We start from the raw sequence: 20,345 nt of genomic DNA, 5'->3' as shown, positions 1-20,345 counted from the left end.
TTTGTGGTTGGTTGGGTGTGGAGAAATGGAGGATAAGTTCACAAATGGAACTGTATTATGATGTATTCTCGAGTGTCAGAGTCAATTGATGACACTCTTGAACCATCAAGATTGGGTTGTTCTCGCTTCAGATCAAAACACTGCAATTTGTATGGGATTCATCAATCCAAAACAAAAACAAGGTGTGAAAACACTAAAAGGACAATTGATCTGTATTGATTATAGAATTTGAAGTGATCTAAGTCTATCGATTATCGATGTCATGACTTATGGTGATGAGAGATCCCAATGCTCGAAAGTCGCTCTACATGATGAAAACAGGAGTTTCTACGTTGCTACATGTTAACGAACGTGATTCTATTGTAGGCAGTCAAATGCAAAAGCTTTTCTTGATATTCACGTCCACCATGCTTTCCTGTGCCACAAAAAGCAGTTTCGGACGGCCAAAGCTGTCAAGCACGCTTTGCAAAGGCACAAAAACTCTAACATGTTTACACGTCTCATATAGTCACGATTCAAGCATTGACATTGTCTATTGTTTACTCTAACTTCAATCAACGTCATTTCAATTCACGACCAATCGTGACTTGCACGTTTTGGTTGCGGCCTGTGTGTTGGATGAGTAGGCGTGATATAAAGTAGCTTTCTGATATTATTTCGCATCATCGTAATCGTGTTTCAACTTGTAAAATTGCGTGTTGGTGGTTTTTCTTGTCTCAATCAAGTTTGTTAAGCAAACACAATTCGGTTGGAAAAAGACAAGATTGCATGACGATTGCTGTAAAGACTCTGATAGAGTGAGGACATAAAAGCATTGCTTGTAGCGGAATCTGTCACTTGGACGTCTTCCCAGATAGACGGCTCTAGCCGCAATAACCTTGTCTGCCACATCGTAAGCATTTCAAGACAAACCCAAACGAAACAAGATATGGCCAGTGTCATTAGAAGAAGAAGCAATGACAGAAGACACTCAGATGTCTACCCAGCTCAGAAACGAAGAGACTCTTCTGAACGGAGCAGAGCCAGTGTTCATAGTAATTACAACAATTCAACAGGAGGTCGGTCAACTGATGAACATCAATACTATGCCACCAATGGAAACGCGACATATCAGACCATGCCGCATATGACTAGAAGCAGAGATTCCTTTGAACAGCAGCAGCAGCAGCAATTACAACAACTTCAGCACCACCAGGTTGCTACACTGTACCAACAGCAACAATACCAATACCCAACAACAGCAAACCTGGCTCCCCCAATGATGGCCCATCATGGAGGCATCTCCAATACCAATCAATTCGCACAACCACAGCCTTATCCTGCCATGAATCGTCCGAGTCACCCCATGTACAACCTAAACAACTCGCAGAATGGGCCAGCCTACGGGACTAGAAACAGAACAGTATCCAATAACACAGGTACTACTACAATTGCCACCAGTGGCCGTATTGCTGCCAACACTCTACTCAGGCCTATGGCGAACACATCCACCACCACTACTGAAGTGATTGACTTGACCGGGTCACCCAGTAGCAGTGCCGTGCCCAACCCTCCAACAAGGAAGAGAAGGCGAGACCCAAACTCATCACAACCACATAATCAACATCATCTAGCAGCATCGACGTCATCCAGGCCGTCATCACAATATCATGATCATTCATCCAGTTATCCAGAGGTGAGGTTGATTTGGAACACACATCGATTCATATTCAACGCATATATTAACTTGTCTATTTTTATTATAGTCTTATGCATCAACAGTATCATCTCATCCTCATCCAGTGCCTCTGCCATTGCCTCCATGTGATGATCCTGACGGCCACTTTGTTGTCAACATCAACGAGGACTTGACACCACGATGTAAGTAACAAGTGATTCATGGTATCTATGCTACGCATTGAGATAGGTTTGACTCTGTTTTTTTCGCTCATAGATAAGATCTTAAGGTTGTTGGGCCAAGGGACATTCGGTAAGGTTGTAGAAGCATTTGACAAGCACAAGAAGATGCATGTCGCAATTAAGATTATACGATCCGTGCAAAAGTATCGGGATGCTTCCAAGATTGAAATCAAAGTCTTGCAAACCATCAAGAGTCATGATCCTCAAAACATCAAGTACGTGTGAACATTGCATCGCTGGCCAATGCATGCAATTAACCGTCTCCTTTTATCTCATTTTAGACGATGCATACACTTGAGAGATGTATTCGATTACAGGAACCACATTTGTATGGTGTTTGAAGTCTTATCGCAGAGTGTGTTTGACTTTTTAAAGGAAAACAAGTTCCTCCCCTTCTCGGTACGTACAGCTTTTGTGAAACGGGATCGACTGGAATAGCTATAACTAACTGAGCACTTGACCCATTTAGATGGATCAAATACGGGACTTCGCACGCCAAATCTTGGTTGCCGTAGAGTTCTGTCATAGCCTCAGGCTTATACATACAGACTTGAAGCCAGGTAAGAACCCAACCAAAACCTTCAACAACCAAATATTTATATCGTATATGTGATACTTACTCCTCTTCCTTGTCGTAGAAAATCTAATGTTGGAGCAAAATGCATATTCAGCAAGGCCATACAAGAAAGGCACGAATCCCAATGGTCAACCAGTCTTGAGACGAGAGTTGAATTCTACATACCTTCGTCTCATTGATTTCGGATCTGCTATATTTGAGGATGATTATCACAGCTCGATTGTCTCTACCCGACACTATCGAGCTCCTGAAATCATTTTGAGTATGGGATGGTCTTATCCATGTGATATTGTAAGTGGTTTGTCGAATTGCTTTGCTCAAATCGTTCTAAGCTAACTTTCCCTTTTGTCCCACCGTAGTGGTCAATTGGATGTATACTTGTAGAGTTCTTCACCGGGGAAGCTCTCTTCCAAACCCATGACAACTTAGAACATTTGGCCATGATGGAACAAACATTGGGCAAATTCCCTCCAGAGTTTATTGCTATGGTCCCGTAAGTATATGAGCTGACCTGATGTTGGATCAGTACCAGTTCAGTCTACTGACGACCTTGTTTTTAATGTCATTTTAGGAACTCATACAAGTACTTCAAGGGTGGCAAGCTGGATTGGCCAAACCAGGAGGTTAATCGATCCAGTAAAGCATTTGTACGAAAACTCAATCCTCTAGAGGTATGTTTCGAGCCTGCCAATCCGTTTTGTTGTCATTTATTCACAGCGATGGCTGACTGTGATGGCTAATCATAATCAAACTCGTAGGTAACAATCAGACCAACAAGTATTCCAACAATCAGTAGCTTCTTGAGCCTGGTTCGACGAATGCTAGAATATGATCCAGCTCAACGAATAACGGCCAGGGAAGCCCTAAATCATCCCTTCTTTACCGAAAACCAAGGATTGAGGCAAATGTGAAATGTCAGCAGCAGCAGCAAAACTTTGGGAAATCTGAAAAACGGAATTTATATCGCTGGTCGTTGGGTTTTGTCCGTGTGCTATTCCCTTATATGGAACATTTGGGTGGAAGCTGGTGTCTCCTCGCTATGAAAGAGACTGAAATTGTAATAAGCTGCATTGTATTTGTTTTGTCTTCGTCTTTCATAAGTCATCTATTGATAATCACAGAGGAAACATTATCTTATAAAGCGAGATACTTGGTGTTTTGTGTGTTTGAAGGTGAACACTTCACGCACAATTGGCATTTATTTTTTTGCGTACCTATACCGAGAGTCAAGACTAAGTTCGGCACCGCAAACCTCATCTTCTGTTGCTTGTGCTTCGAATTTGCTTTATTCAGTTCATTCGCTAATGTACAAGTGTTGTGTTCAAAAGCATTAGATGATCAAACCGTGTTCAACCTGAAAGCTAGGTGCTTGCGTTCTTCCATCCAGTGCTGTGATTACCAGATGCATCATCCAAGAAGGTGCATGATAAAAAAACCTGATGTATTGAAACGGAAAATGTTAGTTGTGATGGTTGATGTTAGTACTCCAAGCGTTCTTTCCTTTTGCAGGGCTCAGGAACCTCTTGCGTATATGAGGTTCGACAAGTTAATCGTCATTTAAGATCCGACTGGTGCCAACATGATTCTCTTCATTGCCAAGACGCAAAGCAACAACGTTCAAGATATTTTTTTCTCTGTTGAACGTACCGTGCTTTAGTTGTCATCGTCCGTGATGTAGATAGCAGGTGGGATGATGCGTGTGGAAAGATATCGTCGATGGATGGAAGTTAATGGTACTCCGAGGTCTCGTAGGCTTGTTTTTCGTTCGTGTTGATGTGTTTTGGAATGTAGCAAAAAAACGACTTGGAAGAGCCTACATCCCACATTTTCTCCAGGCTTTCAATCGATTCCTCCTCATACCAATGGTGGAGTTTTCATCATCAGCATCCTCCTCGTTGCTTGTACCAGATGGACGTTCAAAAGCTTGTTTGGAACAAAGTTGATGACAAACCCCAGCGATGCTGACAGCGAGGAAATTTCGTGTATCGATCACCACGATTTAAGGTATCGCATTCCATCTGACTATATAATGAAGGATAGTTTACTACGGTTGGAGATTCTGTCAAGATTCGGGTTGGGTCCAAACAAAAAAAGAACCCGTGTTGGCAAGAGGGCAAGGGCTTGTTACAAACCAACTACAGCATCTAGAAGGTTTGTTGCCAAGAGAGATTACCAAAGATATGAAACAAGGAGCGCTCGAGTACGAGACAAGGCCCTCTGGTGCTCGATGCCGGTAAGCTTGCGATACTAGAAATTCAGGGTGTTTTGTACTGCGGAACGTTATTAGGGTGGCTACAATTAGACGACCTGGTTTTATCAAACCCTTGTTATCAGAGACTTGTGAAGGAAGCATAGAGCTAACTGAATTCATACATAGGAAATGCGGCCAACGTATCAACGAGTTTGAAGATCATGTGTGTTTGCCACAGAAGGAGCGACCACAGGCTCCAAAGAAGGTCAAGAAGCGATACATTGAAGATGGTCGAGGACCCCCGAACGACTATACACCAGGTGATTATGAGTGTACAATCAGAGATTCTACCATTAGATCTCAAGTCTTGTCGGTGGTTTGTGCTGGGCCGTACTCCGACCAACGCTCAAAATGTCCTCTTTTTGGATATGACATTTTAACACGTTTTTAATGATAGGACGCACGCCAAAAATGGGAGCATCGCCACACAGTCGAGGCTACGCAGCCCCATTAACACCACCAGAAGACCACTCGCTAGGATACGACGACTCCCCACCTCCGTCATATAGCAGCGGTGGCAACGGCCTCAGTCGCTCGAAATCGAAATCAGACAGATCTCGAGGTGCTGATCGTGGCGATCGTGATCGTGCAGGTGAAGACCTGGAACGCTCACCATCCGAAAAATCAAACAATTCCAAACAACGTGCCGAGCGTCACGAGGGACGCAGACGAAACAAGTCTCGTGATCGTATGAATGAAATGATGATGAATAATTATGGATATCCTAATGCTAGCGGAGGATCATACCCGTATGGACCTGGTGTGTCGAGTGGAAGCGGTGGTGGAGAGAATTATATGGATTGGTATGCGGCACAGGGAAAAGCGTATGGTGGGATGGGTATGATGGGCCCGGGAAACGGGATATCGGATTGGGATGATGATGGTAGTGGGATGGCGTCTTCTATGTTACGGTTTACGCCGGTTGATGAACTCGTGCCGATGGTCAAGAATATGGATGCGGGGACGTCGGTTTGTGCGGGGTGTAATGGACGTATATGGGATCCGAATGAGGCTTTTGAGATTGAGTCCATGCAGAAAGTATGTTGTGTGGTTGATTTTTTGATGTGTTTTGGAACAATGCTCACCAACCTGTTCCGTTTTAGCTATATCATGAGACGTGCTTCAATTGTGTTATTTGCCGTAAACCATTCTCTGCTGACTGTCCATATATTCCTCATGAGGGAAAAGCATACTGTGAGGCTGATTATGAAGCGCTCTTCCAAACTTGTGCTCATTGGTATGACTGCTGCTTAAAGCCCAGCCAAACACCAGTGTTTTTTTCCTTAACTTTTCTGCCTCCAATTAGTAACATGCCGGTCCACGACAACCCTGTACACGCCCTCGGCAAAGTCTTTCACGAAAAGCACTTGAGATGTGGAGAATGTAACAAACAGATCACTGGATCAGTCTTCGAGCATGATGGACAGGTTTTGTGTCCCGAGGACTATACTCGTCTTGTATCTTCCACGTGCCGCAAATGCGATCGTAAAATTGACGGAGAGACAGTAGTAGCCATGAACAATACCTTCCATCGTGAATGTTTTACATGCAATTCTTGTGGCAAAGGGTTTCCTGACAAGAGCTTTTATGTATTTGAAGAACTTCCATACTGTAAATTTCACTACCACGAGATGAATAATTCGCTTTGTGGGTATTGTCATAAACCTATTGAAGGTATGTCAAATGGACACAAAAAATTCGATCCATTGATGTAACGAGATTACGAAACGGTTTAAATTTTCCTCTTCATCATTTACAGGTCCATGCGCCGAAGTATCCGAACTGTCAAAGCGCTTCCACCCGGAATGCTGGGTCTGTAACATATGCTCGACTCCACTGACATCTACATACTATTCATACAACGGAGAAGCATACTGTGAAAAGGACATCAACCGAGTATACAACCCATCCAAATCATCCGGCAGTGGCAGCAACGGCTCACGATCAGAACGTCCACCAGAACGTCGTGAACGTCATAAATCCCGTGATCGAGAAATGCCGACCCGTAAAGGAAGTAACCATGAGCGAGACGCTGATATGCCTGTACGGAAGGGAAGCAAAAGCTCATCGCATCATGACAGAGATGCTGATATGCCAATACGTAAAGGGTCGCATCATACCGAGAGAGACGGCAGTGATGTGCCGTCGCGTAAAGGATCCAACCATGAACGACATATGGCTGATGATGTTGGACCGTCGATGCCGAGGGAGCGTAGACCGTCTGATCGTAGTGATCGTGGTGAACGTGAGAGGGGAGATATGCGGGAACGTAAACCAAGTACTGGACATCGTGACATGGATGAAAAGGCTATGCGTGATAAGCCGGAACGGAGACGAGATGCTAGTGAACATAGTAGTCGTAGTAAACATCGAGATGATTCGGAGCATGGATCGGAGAGGTCGAGATCTGATGCTGGTGTCAAGAGGTCTGGTAGTCATCGTAGACGGGGGCCACCGGAAGCTATAAGGCGTCCTGTTGAGGTTGATCGTTAACAGGGAGGCGCTGGATTTGTCTAGTTTAGGTTGGTGGTGTGGCTTTCTTGTTGGATAAAAAGGGACTTTTTTATGATATCCTCTACGCAGAATGGTGTTTTATAACTTTCTTATTTTCAATTTTCGTTTGTTGGATTTTAGCTACCTTGTTTGATAAAAAATAACGGTGTATAATATCTTCGCCCCCCACACATATAAACAAACTGTCTTTTCTAATTTGTGTGAACTTGGTTCCAGGTCATCACTGCAGATGTTGTTTTTTGGTTTATTGTCGGCTTATAAATTTAGTACGATACTACCGCGATGTGGTCCAAACATTCAATAGAAAATCCTACAAACCACTTCCCCACCATAACAACAACACTCAAAACCTGACTCAAAATATAACATCCGATACAGAAATAGAATCTCTCTCCCTCTCCACCCAAATGCAAAGAAACCCAATAGCAAGCACCCATAGTACAAACTCATGGTCGAAAGTCATTGACTCACGACAAACAAAATCACCGGATTCTTGGCCGTTGATTTCAGTGTAGTGCAGTGTTGAAGACAGGAGCAGTGGAGAGAAATCCATGTACGAGGTTTGAGGGAATTGCCATAGCATGAAGGGCCCTTCCTCTGCATTTTTTGGCCTCCTGTACGTGTTGAAAAGTCTATATATGAGCGTTGGACAGCAATTGCCACTGAAACTGGACCTATAACACGAATCAGTGGAATTAAGCCAAGAAAGAAAAAAGAATCAATTGACTCGTAACTGTCTTCACGACCATCTAGAGCATTCTCGGATACTCACCAATCAATGCAACAGCAGCTCCCACAAAGACAATACTGGGGATACAGCTTGGAAATTTGGTTGCTCTGCAGCTTCTGAAGGCGATAAGGACTGAATATTGTCACCAATAATTTGTGGAGCATCTGCACTTTCGAGCTCGAGGAGTTTCAATTCGTTCCGCGTTTGGATCCACACATCCCCTAATTAATATGCGTTTCAGAGTATCAGAAATGCTAATGACTGCACATTTATACTACAATAGTGTATATCCTTTTTTTACAGGTTTGTAACGACCACTGCACAATATCTTACCAAACCACGCACCTGCATTCAATAGCGACAGAATAACTTGATAGGCAGTAGCACCAAAATTGAAGGCATTGCGAAAACAGGGGATGTCCAGAGTCGGGCTTTAGAGTAAAGAGTGTTTCTTGAAGGGCAATAGAAAGCGATCAAAGGGAAAACTCATACACCAGATAGCTTATCCCTAATACCCGCTGATCCCCCTATTCATGTCAGGCATCATATCAGAAGCCCAGCACTTTGATGCAATCTTCACCACATCATCGTTGCAACTGCCATAGTCCCTGAAACGTGGCGATGGCTCGAATTAGTTATGACAGGAGCCCCGGCCGCAGAAATCAACGCTAATTGATGAACGACACAAACGGGCTGTTGGTGAATGACACTTCCTCCATGGAATACGATGATTGCAGCACGTACTTTTTTGCTCGACATACCAGAGTAACATCAGAGAGACAGAAATGTTGACCGCGGTCTATTGAGCAACTTCGAGCCAAGAATACACTCTCTATCACGTTGTAGAAATCTAAGAAATCCTACAGGAATGATGATATGCTGGATTCACGTGAACCCAGGAAATAGCAACCGAAAAAGGACTGTATGAACAGCCAAGCATACTTCACCGTCTTTCCATGGAGCTAGAGTCCCACACAGCATACGAAGCATTATCGCACATACAGAATCTGCCAGGAGACACAGGCTTGATTGCATTATTAGACCATTGCAAAACCAGTAGCTAGCACCACTATTGCTGGCTCATACTTCCACATCGCTGAAAACCATAACGAGAATCAACAACGAGGAAAGGACAACTGGCCATCCAATGCTGGATTCGAGTCGAGTTTCCTTCCCACAGAGACAGCAACGACCCCAAAGCGAAACACCACACTGATCGAACCTATATGTAGAGGATGCTTTAGTTTCCAAGAGACATTACACTTCTAATCTTGAAGTTTTTTAATCTAATCTCAAAGTTTTTTTGGTTTTTGCATACCAAATGAATGTGAAGAAGCTTGCAAGTTGCAAGTTCTGTTCAATTTTGCGGGTCTTTGTGAGTCTATTCAGACGTTACAGTACCCATTTGTTCAGTTGAGATCAGATAATTTAGTAGGGTATACAGTGCAATACTACAAAAACCGTAGTGCTTATTTAATGGAAAAGGCAGCATAGCTCATGCCTAAAGTAACAATAATATCTAAAACCTGTCCTACAATATACAGTCCACACAATGACAAGATTTCACGTCCTCGTTGTCCAAACTTGGAAAAATCCAACCCAAGCCCAATAGATACAAAGCTCATGGTAGAAAACCATTCACTCACGACAAAGCAAAACGTGCTGATTCCTGGCCGTAGATTTATGGGGACGGCTGTGTTGAAGACTAGAGCAGTGGTGAGGAATCCGAGCACGAATTTTGGGAAGCGTTGCCATAGCATGAACAAAGCCTTTCGTATGGATATTTTCTTCTCCGCTCCTGTTCCTGTCGGTGCTAGCGGATCTATGTATGACCATACGGCAGCAATTGCGACAGACACTGGACCTAGAAACATGTGCAAGTTAGCAAAAAATGAAGCGATGGAGTACGTGATGGACTCGAAAGCCATGGAGAGGCGGTCCCGCTCACCAATCAAGACATTTTGTAACATCTTGATGACAGCAGCGGCATTAATAGCTTCCGGATCACCAAAGATTGCTGCAGCTGCGAGGACTGCACCAGTACTATCGACGCATCCCCCTAAAAGAAGTCACAAGATCAAATATGACAATGATTAGAGAAGCACCTGTAGCTTTTGTTGGGACAACGCCGATAAAAAAAACTCACCAAACCATGCACCAGCAATCAATGGCGGCATATACACTGATTTTGCAATCAGTGGAAGCACCAGGATGGACGGTATTGTGAATACAGAGAGAATGATGATAGGCAGTTCAGCTTTGTTGCACGTTTGAAGTGTCAGTTTGATGAGTAAAACAAGCCAGGAAGCCCATGAATACCTTTGCGAGGGGCACCCATACTAGACGATATAGCCATTGCAGCTGATGATCCACTGAGTATACCAAACAAGTCAAAGACCGAAATTCATACACTTCACTTTGCAACAGCTCTCACCAAATCATTGTTGCTCCAGCCATGATGACTGAAACTTGCAAGTCCAATTTAAAAAGCTTGTATCCCAATAATGCGACAAGAATTGATAGGATTGGAGTATCAATCCATGATACAATGATGGCTCGAAAAATCAATGGGCCCAGGACCGAGAAGTCAATGCTAGGGTTTCATAAAGATATTGGTTAATGAAATCCCAAACGGAATTTGAGGAATGATTAACTCATTTTTCTGCTTGACATACCAGAGCAAGACCAGAGACACTGAGATGTAGAGCTCAGTCTGTTGAGCAACCTTGAGCCAAGAATAAGCTCCCTGGCAATTTTCAGTTGTAAGAGGTTAGCGAAACGTACAATAAGGATATAAGGGCTCTCGTGCCGTCATCCCTTAGCAATCAACAACAAGAAAAAACCAAGTTGACAAACACACCATACCTCACGGTCTCTCCAGGGAGCTAGGTTAATCCACAGCGTACCAAGCGTTATGGCCCATACAGAATCACCAAGGGAAACAGACTTGATTGATACTTGAGAAGCCAACATTTTTGAGACAAGAGCCAGAAGAAACACCATTGTAAAACCAGCAGGTAGCAACACGCGTGTCGGTTTGTTCATCAGCATCGTTGCAAACCATACGAGAATCAGCAGCGATATGAATACGACTGGCAATCCAATATTGGATGGAATTGTCAGCGAATCGAATGGATTTCCTGCCCATGGTCGGAAACCTGGAGGAGGGACACCAAAGCTAACCACAACACTTACAATGGCTATAAAGGTAAAATTGGGTTAGTTTTCCATTGATGTAGACGCTGTAGGAGCTTGTTTTGCGTACCGAATAGAGTAAACCCAATCCAGACAGGCCAATACTCGTCCGTGTTGAAAGCACCCCAGAAAGACAATGCGGGAGAAGCTGCTTCTGAATTTGGTTGCTGTGCAGCTTCTGAAGATGATAGTGACTGAGTATTGTCACGAATGACTAGTGGAGCATCTGGATCTTCCAGCTCAACAAGCTCAATTCGTTCAGCCTTTGATGACGTGGATGCAGGAACAGGGATTCTTCTCGAGATGGGAGTAGAGCTAGGAGAGTTACGAACTGATTGCCTTTTGATTCCTGTTGGCGAAGCTGATGCCATCGTGTTGCGGGTTGACGTGTCAGATGGTTGATGTCTATGGAAATTAGAAGATCTAGTGCTAAAGTTCGAGGTAGTAAATGTTGAGAATCTCAATCTAAGGCGACATAACACGTCTTAAAGCCTCGCACAAGGGCGCATCGCTCTACCGCACTCCTCTGTCTGTTGCAAACTTTCAAACATCTGTCGCAAGCTTATAAACTTACCTGAAACAGAGAGCGTGTCCTTTTGCTCTGCGATTGTGGAAACCTACTCAAGGTACGCCCTCGTATAGTGCCTTCTTTTAGCTTCAACTACTAACGAAACTTGAAAAATCCAGTCACCAAACTGCCATCTAAGAACTCGCCAGTTTTGCTGTAGAGGAGCAATCAGAGCTTAATTCCCTTTATAATCCATCAATATAATTATTCCTACTACCATGTCTACTAGCAACACACCAAATGGAACTGAAGGTGAGTATTTGGCCATTTTGAAACCTTTCAACATCCAACATGAATACCACTCTACTTGGCTGATCCAATTTTAATATGCGTATCTACCATAGCTGTTGACAAATTAGCTGATGGAATAGCTCAAGTCAATACAGAGGAAGCAACAAAACACTCGGCTCTAGTCCAGCAAGACGACGAGTACGAGGTCGAAGTAGAACTCAATGATGCTTCTGCCGCTGGTGCTGCAAACCCACTCTATGTCGGAGTAACCAGATTCGAAGATCTCCCACTACATCCAAACCTGCTCAAAGGTGTATACGCAATGGGCTTCTCACGTCCTTCCAAAATCCAAGAAAGGGCGCTCCCACTCTTACTCGCTACCCCTCCACGCAACATGATTGGTCAATCACAATCTGGCACTGGCAAAACAGCTGCTTTTGTATTGACCATGCTATCACGTATCGATTACTCGGTAGATAGGCCACAGGCATTGTGTCTTGCCCCGTCTCGTGAATTGGCTGCTCAGATCATGAGGGTCGTTACTGGGATGGGTGAATATACTGGTGTAAAGACTGCTTTTGCTGTACGGGATATAGATCGAAATACGGCCATCACTGCTCAATTGATTATCGGCACTCCTGGAACTGTCATGGATTTGATGAGGAAACGAAGTCTGGATACGTCCAAAATCAATATATTTGTATTGGATGAAGCTGATAATATGTTGGATCAACAAGGATTGGGAGATCAATCTCTTCGTATTCGACAGTGAGTAATAGCTACTTTTGATTTTAGTTTCTTTACTCGCCCAACACCAACATTTGAATCTGTTTCATAGAGCCATGCCACGCACAGCACAGATATTACTCTTCTCAGCTACATTTACACCAGAAATTCGAGAATTCGCAACCAAATTTGCTCCACAAGCCGATATCATCTCTCTTAAACAGGAAGAGTTGTCGGTCGATGGAATCAAACAATTCTACATGGATTGTAAAGACGAAAACCATAAAATCGAAGTGTTGCAGGCTATATATGGATTGATGACTATTGGACAGAGTATCATCTTTGTCAGAGTAAGTCAAAAGCAAAAAAACGCTGATAGAAACTCCCTGTGCTGACGGGAGTGTCGCATTTCTATAGAGGCGAGATACAGCAGATCTTTTGTCAAAACGCATGACAGAGGAAGGACATACAGTCATTCATCTGCATGGTGGTATGTCTGCTGAAGATCGAGACAAGGTCATGGACGACTTTAGGAAGGGTCGTGCCAAAGTCCTGATTTCTACCAATGTCATTGCTAGAGGTATTGATGTACTTCAAGTGACGTTGGTAGTGAACTTTGATATGCCATTGGATGGTCGCAACAATGTAGGTTGGTTTGTCCATGTATACAAAACGCAATTGGGAGCCTGTGTGTTCCTTGCTTTTGTCGCTAAACTCGTTAATTTGCTAGCCCGACCCAGAAACGTACCTACATAGGATTGGAAGGACGGGACGATTTGGCAGGACGGGAGTTGCCATCAACTTTGTCCATGACCAACGATCCTACAATGAAATGCTGGCTATCCAAAATCACTTCAAACGTGAGATTGTGCATGTGCCAACAAACGATTACATGGAGGTTGAAAAATTATTGAAGAAGGCTATTAAATGAGATATGCTAAATATAAGAGACTGCAGATTTTTTGTATGTATAGCATGAAGACCAAGAATCAGAGATATCTCAACTTCAGATTGTATTATGTCTTACTGTGACGCTTTTACGGTGGACAGATTGAAAGAAAGTTCAAGTGTCCCGCAACAGCTACTCTAATGCTGGAACACGCTGGAAAGACTGAGCTTTTCAAACGAAACATGAGGTTTTTGTGCTCTGTCCAGTTTAGTGTGTGTGTTCGAACTGGCGCAAAATGTGATGTAGGACAGACCAAGTTCTATTTGAGCTCGTATTTAGTGAGAAATGATAGCAGAAGCGTCATAGGTCATAATCGGTCTTAAATTAATAGCTTCCGGTGATGAGTCTATCTTCTAATGAATGACCTGTGAAGCGTTTCTGGCTCTGTTCGTTCTGCTTCTGATGCCAGGGATCCAAGAGAGAATTAGTCTCGAAATGAGATTAATACTAGATCAAAATGACGACCTGATCGCCTTTTGGGTGGCGACGGTGAAGCTTGCTTAAGCCATCGCTTTGGGGTTGACGTTGTTTCGATTATCTTACGTATAGAGTTGAGTTAGTAGAAATATAAAAATATCAAGATACTGCAATTTGACAATTCCGGTACGAATGCTCCAGATTCTTGTCTGTGACTCTCAAGGTTTGCAAGCTTTCACAACTTGAGCGACTAGACCAAACGTGTGAGCTTAGGTATGGAGGCAACTGGCTTCTTGATTTAATCAAAGTAAGTTCAAAGTAAGTAGTACTAAAATCTCCTTCGTAGTGCCCTTTAAGGTGCTCTAGACATTAACGAAGCTTCAAATATCCAGACAAATTATCTTTGAGGACATCCTTCTAGTTTCTAAGTCACATACGAGAAGCAGTCAGAGCATAACTTCGATACATTCAGTCCCATTTATTGATACTACGATCATGCCTAATAGCAAGGCACCAAATGGAGCTGGAGCGACCATTTGAGCATCTTGAACATTTCCGACGTCTGTTCTTACCTACGAAATGGACTCAAACATCCTTAACTCCAACGTACATTAGCTCAATTCAATGCAAAAAAGTCACCAAGACGCTCAGCGCAACAACACGAGGTCTACGCTGATGACCCATCGTGTCCTGGTGCTCCAAACCCAATCTACCGTGGAGTCACCAGATTCGAAGATCTCCCACTACATACATCCCTTCTAAAAGGAATCTATGCAATGGGCTTCTCAGGTCCTTCCAAAATCCAAGAAAAGGCCCTCCCACTCCTCCTTGCTACTCCACGGAACATGATTGGCCAATCACAATCAGGCACTGGCACAAAGGCTGTATTTGTATTGACCATGCTATCAGGTATCGAATATGCAGTAGATAGACCACAAGCACTGTGTCTTGCACCTACTCGTGGATGGCTGCACAGATTGTGGACGAGATGGGTCAATTTACTGGTGTCAAGACGGCCTTTGTTGTGCAAGATTCAGATCGAAATACTTTTTTTACTGCTCATTTGATTGTTGGGACTCCTAGAACTGTCATGTTATGATTTCAAATCGGTCAACGTGTTTGTATTGAATGAGGTTGATAATATGTTGGATCAGCCAGGATTGGGAGAGCAGTCTCTTCGTATTCGACGGTGAGTATCTGGAGCCTCAATTTCATAGATTTTTTGGTTGCCCGAAAATATTTCGATCTATTTCACAGAGACATTCCACGTACAGCACAGATACTATTCTTCTCAGCTACATTCACACCAGAAATCCGAGAATTTGCATGCAAATTCCCTTCAAAAGCACACGTCCTCTCTCTCAAACCTGAAGAAATGTCTATTGATGGAATCAAACAATTCTACATGAAGTGTAAAGATGAACTCCACAAAATCGAACTTTTGCAAGATGTCTATGGATTCATGACTATTGGACAGAGTATTATCTTTGTCAAGGTATGTACACAAGCAAAAATAACCCACGGCGATCCTGGGTTACTAACTACATGTCACTACTTTCGTCAGAGGCGAGAGACAGCAGATCTCTTGTCGAAGCGCATGATAGAAGCAGGACATACCGTCATTCATCTACGTGGCGGTATGTCTCCTGAAGATCGAGACGATGTGATGGACGACTTTAGGAAGGGTCGTGCCAAAGTCTTGATTTCCACCAATGTCATTGCTAGAGGCATTGCTGTGCTTCAAGAAACGTTGGTCGTGAACTTTGATATGCCTTTGGATGCTGGTAAACATGTAAGTTGATTTGATGCTGGTGCGCGAAATGCAATGGCGTACCTGTTGAGATCTTTTTTGCTAACCTTGTTTACTTCATAGCCCGAACTAGAAACTTAACTGCACAGGATTGGAAGGACGAGACGATTTGGAAGTACGGGAGTTGCCATCAACGATTGTACAATGAACTGCTGGCAATCAAAAAGCACTTCAAGCGCGAGAAATGTGCCAACAAACGATTACATGGAGGTTGAAAAATTATTGAGAAACGTCATTAAATAATCCTATGCTTGTATGTATAGCATTGTGAATAAGTGAATAAGCAACTTATAAATTCCGCCTGTGTGTGACAGCCAGTTGTAAACGCATTTCAAACGTGATGAACAGAGTGAAGCTTGTAACCGGTCACCTCAAGAGCGCAATGTCATCTACGTCTAATCCTGTCGCGGCTCAGGAGCTGAAGAGCCCATATGTTTCTAGCGTCGGAAGCGGCACAGTGCTTCCAAAATTCAAGACAGAAGAAAAGTTTGAACTCTATCAGACTCCCCATCCTTCTTATACGCCTCCACAGGCACAGGCCTTCCCTGGATCGCAAGAGAATGTGGTTTTGGAGTGTGATAAAATGCCTGCCGCTTCCAGGTACGTTTATTTTGCAATATCAACCTGTATATATTTTGGAGATCTGAGAGATCGATGAACCGGAACTGACATCGTTCGGTTTTACTAGATACCCGCTCATGATATCCGCTATAGTTCCACGTCCAATCGCTTTGGTAACGTCTCAAAGTGAAGCTGGAATCAACAACTGTTCACCATTCTCATACTTTAATGTTATATGCCATGATCCTCCTACGTTGATCGTGTCGTGCAAGTAAGTTTTGTGCTCAGAGGCATGTCAGTCGGTTATATGTAACTGATGTCTTTTATTGTTTGTCAGCTACAACCGAGATGGAACTGCAAAGGACTCGTTACGCAATATTCTTACCACCAAGGATTTTGTCGTGTCTATAATGTCTGAGTGGTATATCGAGTCTAGTAACTATACGTGCGGGAACTTTAAATATGGTGATGATGAAATGAAAGCTGGTATGTGTTATATGTTATGCGGACTCGAACTTTTCTTGCTTGGCAACTCCAATTTGGCTCCTTTGCACATCCACCGTACTTTCCTCACCTCCCCTATCCCCTTTTGCAGCCGGCATGGAAGTCCACCCCAGCAAACTCATAAACCCACCTACACCCGCTGCATCTGCATTCTCCATGGAGTGCCGTCTCGAATCAACGTATGACTTGAAATCAGAAGACGGTAGTGGTCGTATGTCTACCACTATGGTGATTGCACGTATACTTGCATTCTGTATCAAGAAGGATGTGCTTAAAGAGGATGGAACGCTGGATATGGAAAAGTATGCTCCTATTGCACGGTTGGGTGGGATTCAGTATGGGAGGGTTACGCAGGGGTTTGAGTTGCCTAGGCCGTATTTTAAGCACTGAGGGTGCTGTAGAGCTTTTTTATAGATTTCGTATGATGAATGTTTGAACTGTGTATGATGGGCGTTTCTCGTGTTATGTGTGCTGCTGTTACTGCATTGTGCGTTCACTTTGTGGTTTCTACAAATCAAACTACTTTTGAGATGTCAATTTGTGGAATCATTGACCTGTGTATGCACGTGCTTGTGTTATGTATGCTGCTGTTACTTTATTGTGCGTGAACTTTGTGGTTTCTACAAATCAAGCTAGTTTTTACTATTTCTCGAATATCTCCTTTTGCAAATAAGCCCCATAATCTTCACCCTTCATTATGTTGCATGCTCTCGTTCCTTCGATGATCTTCACCCTCCATTAGCTGCTTTTCTTTAGACCTATTTGCTGCTTGATTGTGGCTTCGATTGAGATGACAGTTTACCAACAGATTCAAGAGTTGACTATTGCAACAAAGCAAACACACTTGTTAGCCTTTAAAAAAAAGAATGGAAAAATTCAATCCAGCTACTCACCACGTTCCAAGCACGACCACGTACTCAATGTGCTTCAGTTGTTAGAAAGCAAGCAACCTCAACTTGGCAAAAACCTTAGCAGCAGCCCCAAACGTCAATAGTCCACAAGTCAACCTCCAAAGATATACTTGGTTGACGTGTTTCGACATACAATAATGAGCCGAAATCCAGTAGATGGCGAGCAGGCCCTAGACCATTGGTCATAATAGGACTTGCCCAATTTCATGAGCAGTTGTAGGACTGGAGATCTCCTGAACAGCAGAGTAGAAAACGTTGCATCCAGCTACAGAATACAGGTAGGTGCATGGTGATTTGTGATTTGAATGCTGTTTCATCATTTCACGTAAAGGAGGTTATGAGCAGTTGCCGTCTTAAGAGCACGTTGCATGGCCAGTCCGACTCGGAAAACAAACAGAGTGATATACGTAGAGATTGAGAGTGCTTTCCCCTCCTACCAGTAGACTCACGGTTGTCTGAAAATCGATACGATGATGCACTATGAGCTGGCAAGCAGACCTTCAGCGCCTTCATTCACAAGAAGAAATTTCCCCAAATCGTTACACATCCACGCACAGATCAAGTTTCCACGCGTCTTGTGATGATTCCTCCCTCCGTGAAAGACCTTCACCGCTACTGGCCAACCAAGGTAATGACAAGCATATCATCAAGAAAAACAAACAGCACCTGGAATTGTGCGGCTGCTTGCTGTTTGCCGTAGAAAAACAGCATTATAAGCCATTTCTCCATTGGTGCCATGCTGTCTACTTCACGATGGGCAAAGTCCTCCCCACAAATGATCTTACCACGAACACGGGTAATTCGACATCGTGAAACGGACGAGAAGATATGGCTATTCGTGTCTCGGTACTAAAGAATGTATGCTGCCTTTCACCCCCTCATTCAGAGTCAGTTTGTGGTGTTGTGGGTTTCGTCCGATTTGTCACTTTGGGGTTTGGCGGAGACAATGTCCTCCTCCAGACCACTTCACACCCACAAGGGCTGGTTTCAGCCATCATGACGTAATTAAGACAAGCTCGATGCACCGTGATCTCCACTTCCAACATGAAACGGGCAGTCTCGTTTCCGAGGTTTGGAACCTCAGAACGGATTGCCAGAATCGCCTGGTTTAAAACACCAACACCGAATTTCAAGGCCACCATCTTGATGCCCGACTTCCAAAGATTCGACCCTTACGGACGCGGTTAGCTCATGTGGTCTGATGCATGTCTGTATCGTCATTGTGTGTTTTGTTTGTAAAAGGGGCTCATGCATTTTGTTTTTGGCGCGCGAAGGCCAGTCCGAGGGGACCTCCAAAGCAAGATAAGTACCAAATAAATAGAAAATCATCATTGCAATCATGTGGTTGGAGTAGTCAGAAGGCTATTCTGAGAAGAAAAATTTCCCTGGTCCGGAAAGAAACGCGTTAGTAGTGTAGCGGTTATCATTCTAGCCTTCCAAGCTTGAGACCGGAGTTCGACTCTCCGCTAACGCAAACTTTTTCGACCTCGGGTGCTCCTTAGTTTTGCGTTTCTTTTGTGTCTCTTGCACCTTTCTGGGACATGGCACTCACCACTGGGCATCAGGTGGTCAATTCCATGCGGCTCCTGTCCTCTTCCGTGTTGAAACTGCACCTTAGTCTAGTTGGGTCTTGAACGAACATTTTCGCTTCAGCTGTACTACAGACGCAATGACCTCTTGAAGCTTCTTTAAAGAGTCTCACTACACTATAATAAGCTTTGGGTCTTGCTCTCAACTTGAAAGCGCTGAGTCTGGGTGCTTTAAACATCCTCAATGTTTGTCGGTTCTCGTCAGAGTTAGCACAGGCTTCTAACTAGCATAAACCTTGCTCTTGATGGTATTTGAAAGGATTCAACTATATGCTAGATCCGTACAGCTTGCTCTAGAGTCGTTGCGCTCTCGAGACATTGCGCTCGTCTTTCAAAGACATCATGTCGATGACGCAGAGGCAAATAAACGATGTTCTGCTTGCCATTCGCCATTCAAAAGCCACTCCATTTCCACCAAAATATATACAGAAACTATTGACCATCTTTACTTTGCATGCTGACTTGTTATCCTCATCACAAACCCTGGAGATTTCAAACACATTTAGTCGTCAACATCTCAGTAGTACGAATCGTGATAACCCGACTTAATTTGGGCATGTAACTCTAAAATATTGTGCGTACGCTACAATCGAAATCAAGTATCGGTCCCATAGTGCCATTGCATATACCAAACTGTCTAATTCGTCCAAACTCAGTTCCCAACCCTTGAGACAAAATGCCATTACAACGCCAGAGATAGCAATTTCAGGCCTCAACAAATCTCTGTTATTATATATGGTTTCTATTTTATGTGCTTACAAAAAGGAAAACGAAACTACTGTGCAAAAAGCAAAAACCCCCAGACTTTTGATAACTATTGACAACGTAATTGTTTCCTTCAACTTTTCCATCATATAGCATTTACCTATGTACGCGATGAGGGGGATTTATAACTGCTGGGAATTGCTGACGG

At 43.5% G+C, this 20,345-nt stretch overlaps 5 protein-coding genes across 5 annotated transcripts; all 5 read left to right on the top strand.

Moving 5' to 3' along the window:
- Positions 1–928: 928 nt before the first annotated feature.
- On the top strand, positions 929–3,387 carry SmJEL517_g06188 (uncharacterized protein; the record flags this gene model as incomplete). Its single annotated transcript, XM_031172114.1, has 9 exons — positions 929–1,675; positions 1,746–1,860; positions 1,934–2,114; positions 2,181–2,298; positions 2,369–2,459; positions 2,538–2,767; positions 2,836–2,969; positions 3,048–3,147; positions 3,235–3,387. 9 exons carry the CDS (start codon positions 929–931, stop codon positions 3,385–3,387), a joined length of 1,869 nt encoding a protein of 622 aa, XP_031021910.1.
- Positions 3,388–4,656: 1,269 nt separating this feature from the next.
- On the top strand, positions 4,657–7,220 carry SmJEL517_g06187 (uncharacterized protein; the record flags this gene model as incomplete). The annotated part of the gene is made up of 6 exons (XM_031172113.1): positions 4,657–4,709; positions 4,854–4,987; positions 5,125–5,765; positions 5,831–5,964; positions 6,034–6,401; positions 6,487–7,220. 6 exons carry the CDS (start codon positions 4,657–4,659, stop codon positions 7,218–7,220), a joined length of 2,064 nt encoding a protein of 687 aa, XP_031021915.1.
- A 4,732-nt stretch (positions 7,221–11,952) lies between these two features.
- SmJEL517_g06186 (uncharacterized protein) lies at positions 11,953–13,622 on the top strand (the record flags this gene model as incomplete). Its single annotated transcript, XM_031172112.1, has 5 exons — positions 11,953–11,986; positions 12,079–12,733; positions 12,804–13,041; positions 13,109–13,336; positions 13,422–13,622. The coding sequence occupies 5 exons, from the start codon at positions 11,953–11,955 to the stop codon at positions 13,620–13,622; spliced, it is 1,356 nt and encodes a 451-aa protein (XP_031021914.1).
- Positions 13,623–14,833: 1,211 nt separating this feature from the next.
- SmJEL517_g06185 (uncharacterized protein) lies at positions 14,834–16,015 on the top strand (the record flags this gene model as incomplete). Its single annotated transcript, XM_031172111.1, has 5 exons — positions 14,834–15,017; positions 15,141–15,246; positions 15,315–15,552; positions 15,622–15,849; positions 15,941–16,015. The coding sequence occupies 5 exons, from the start codon at positions 14,834–14,836 to the stop codon at positions 16,013–16,015; spliced, it is 831 nt and encodes a 276-aa protein (XP_031021913.1).
- A 234-nt stretch (positions 16,016–16,249) lies between these two features.
- Positions 16,250–17,322, top strand: SmJEL517_g06184 (uncharacterized protein; the record flags this gene model as incomplete). Its single annotated transcript, XM_031172110.1, has 4 exons — positions 16,250–16,467; positions 16,556–16,699; positions 16,766–16,914; positions 17,024–17,322. 4 exons carry the CDS (start codon positions 16,250–16,252, stop codon positions 17,320–17,322), a joined length of 810 nt encoding a protein of 269 aa, XP_031021912.1.
- Positions 17,323–20,345: the final 3,023 nt, after the last annotated feature.

The sequence above is a fragment of the Synchytrium microbalum genome (assembly GCF_006535985.1).
Source record: "Synchytrium microbalum strain JEL517 chromosome Unknown SmJEL517_scf0087, whole genome shotgun sequence".
Classification (NCBI taxonomy): domain Eukaryota; kingdom Fungi; phylum Chytridiomycota; class Chytridiomycetes; order Synchytriales; family Synchytriaceae; genus Synchytrium; species Synchytrium microbalum.
This window is presented reverse-complemented; position numbering and strand designations above follow the sequence as displayed.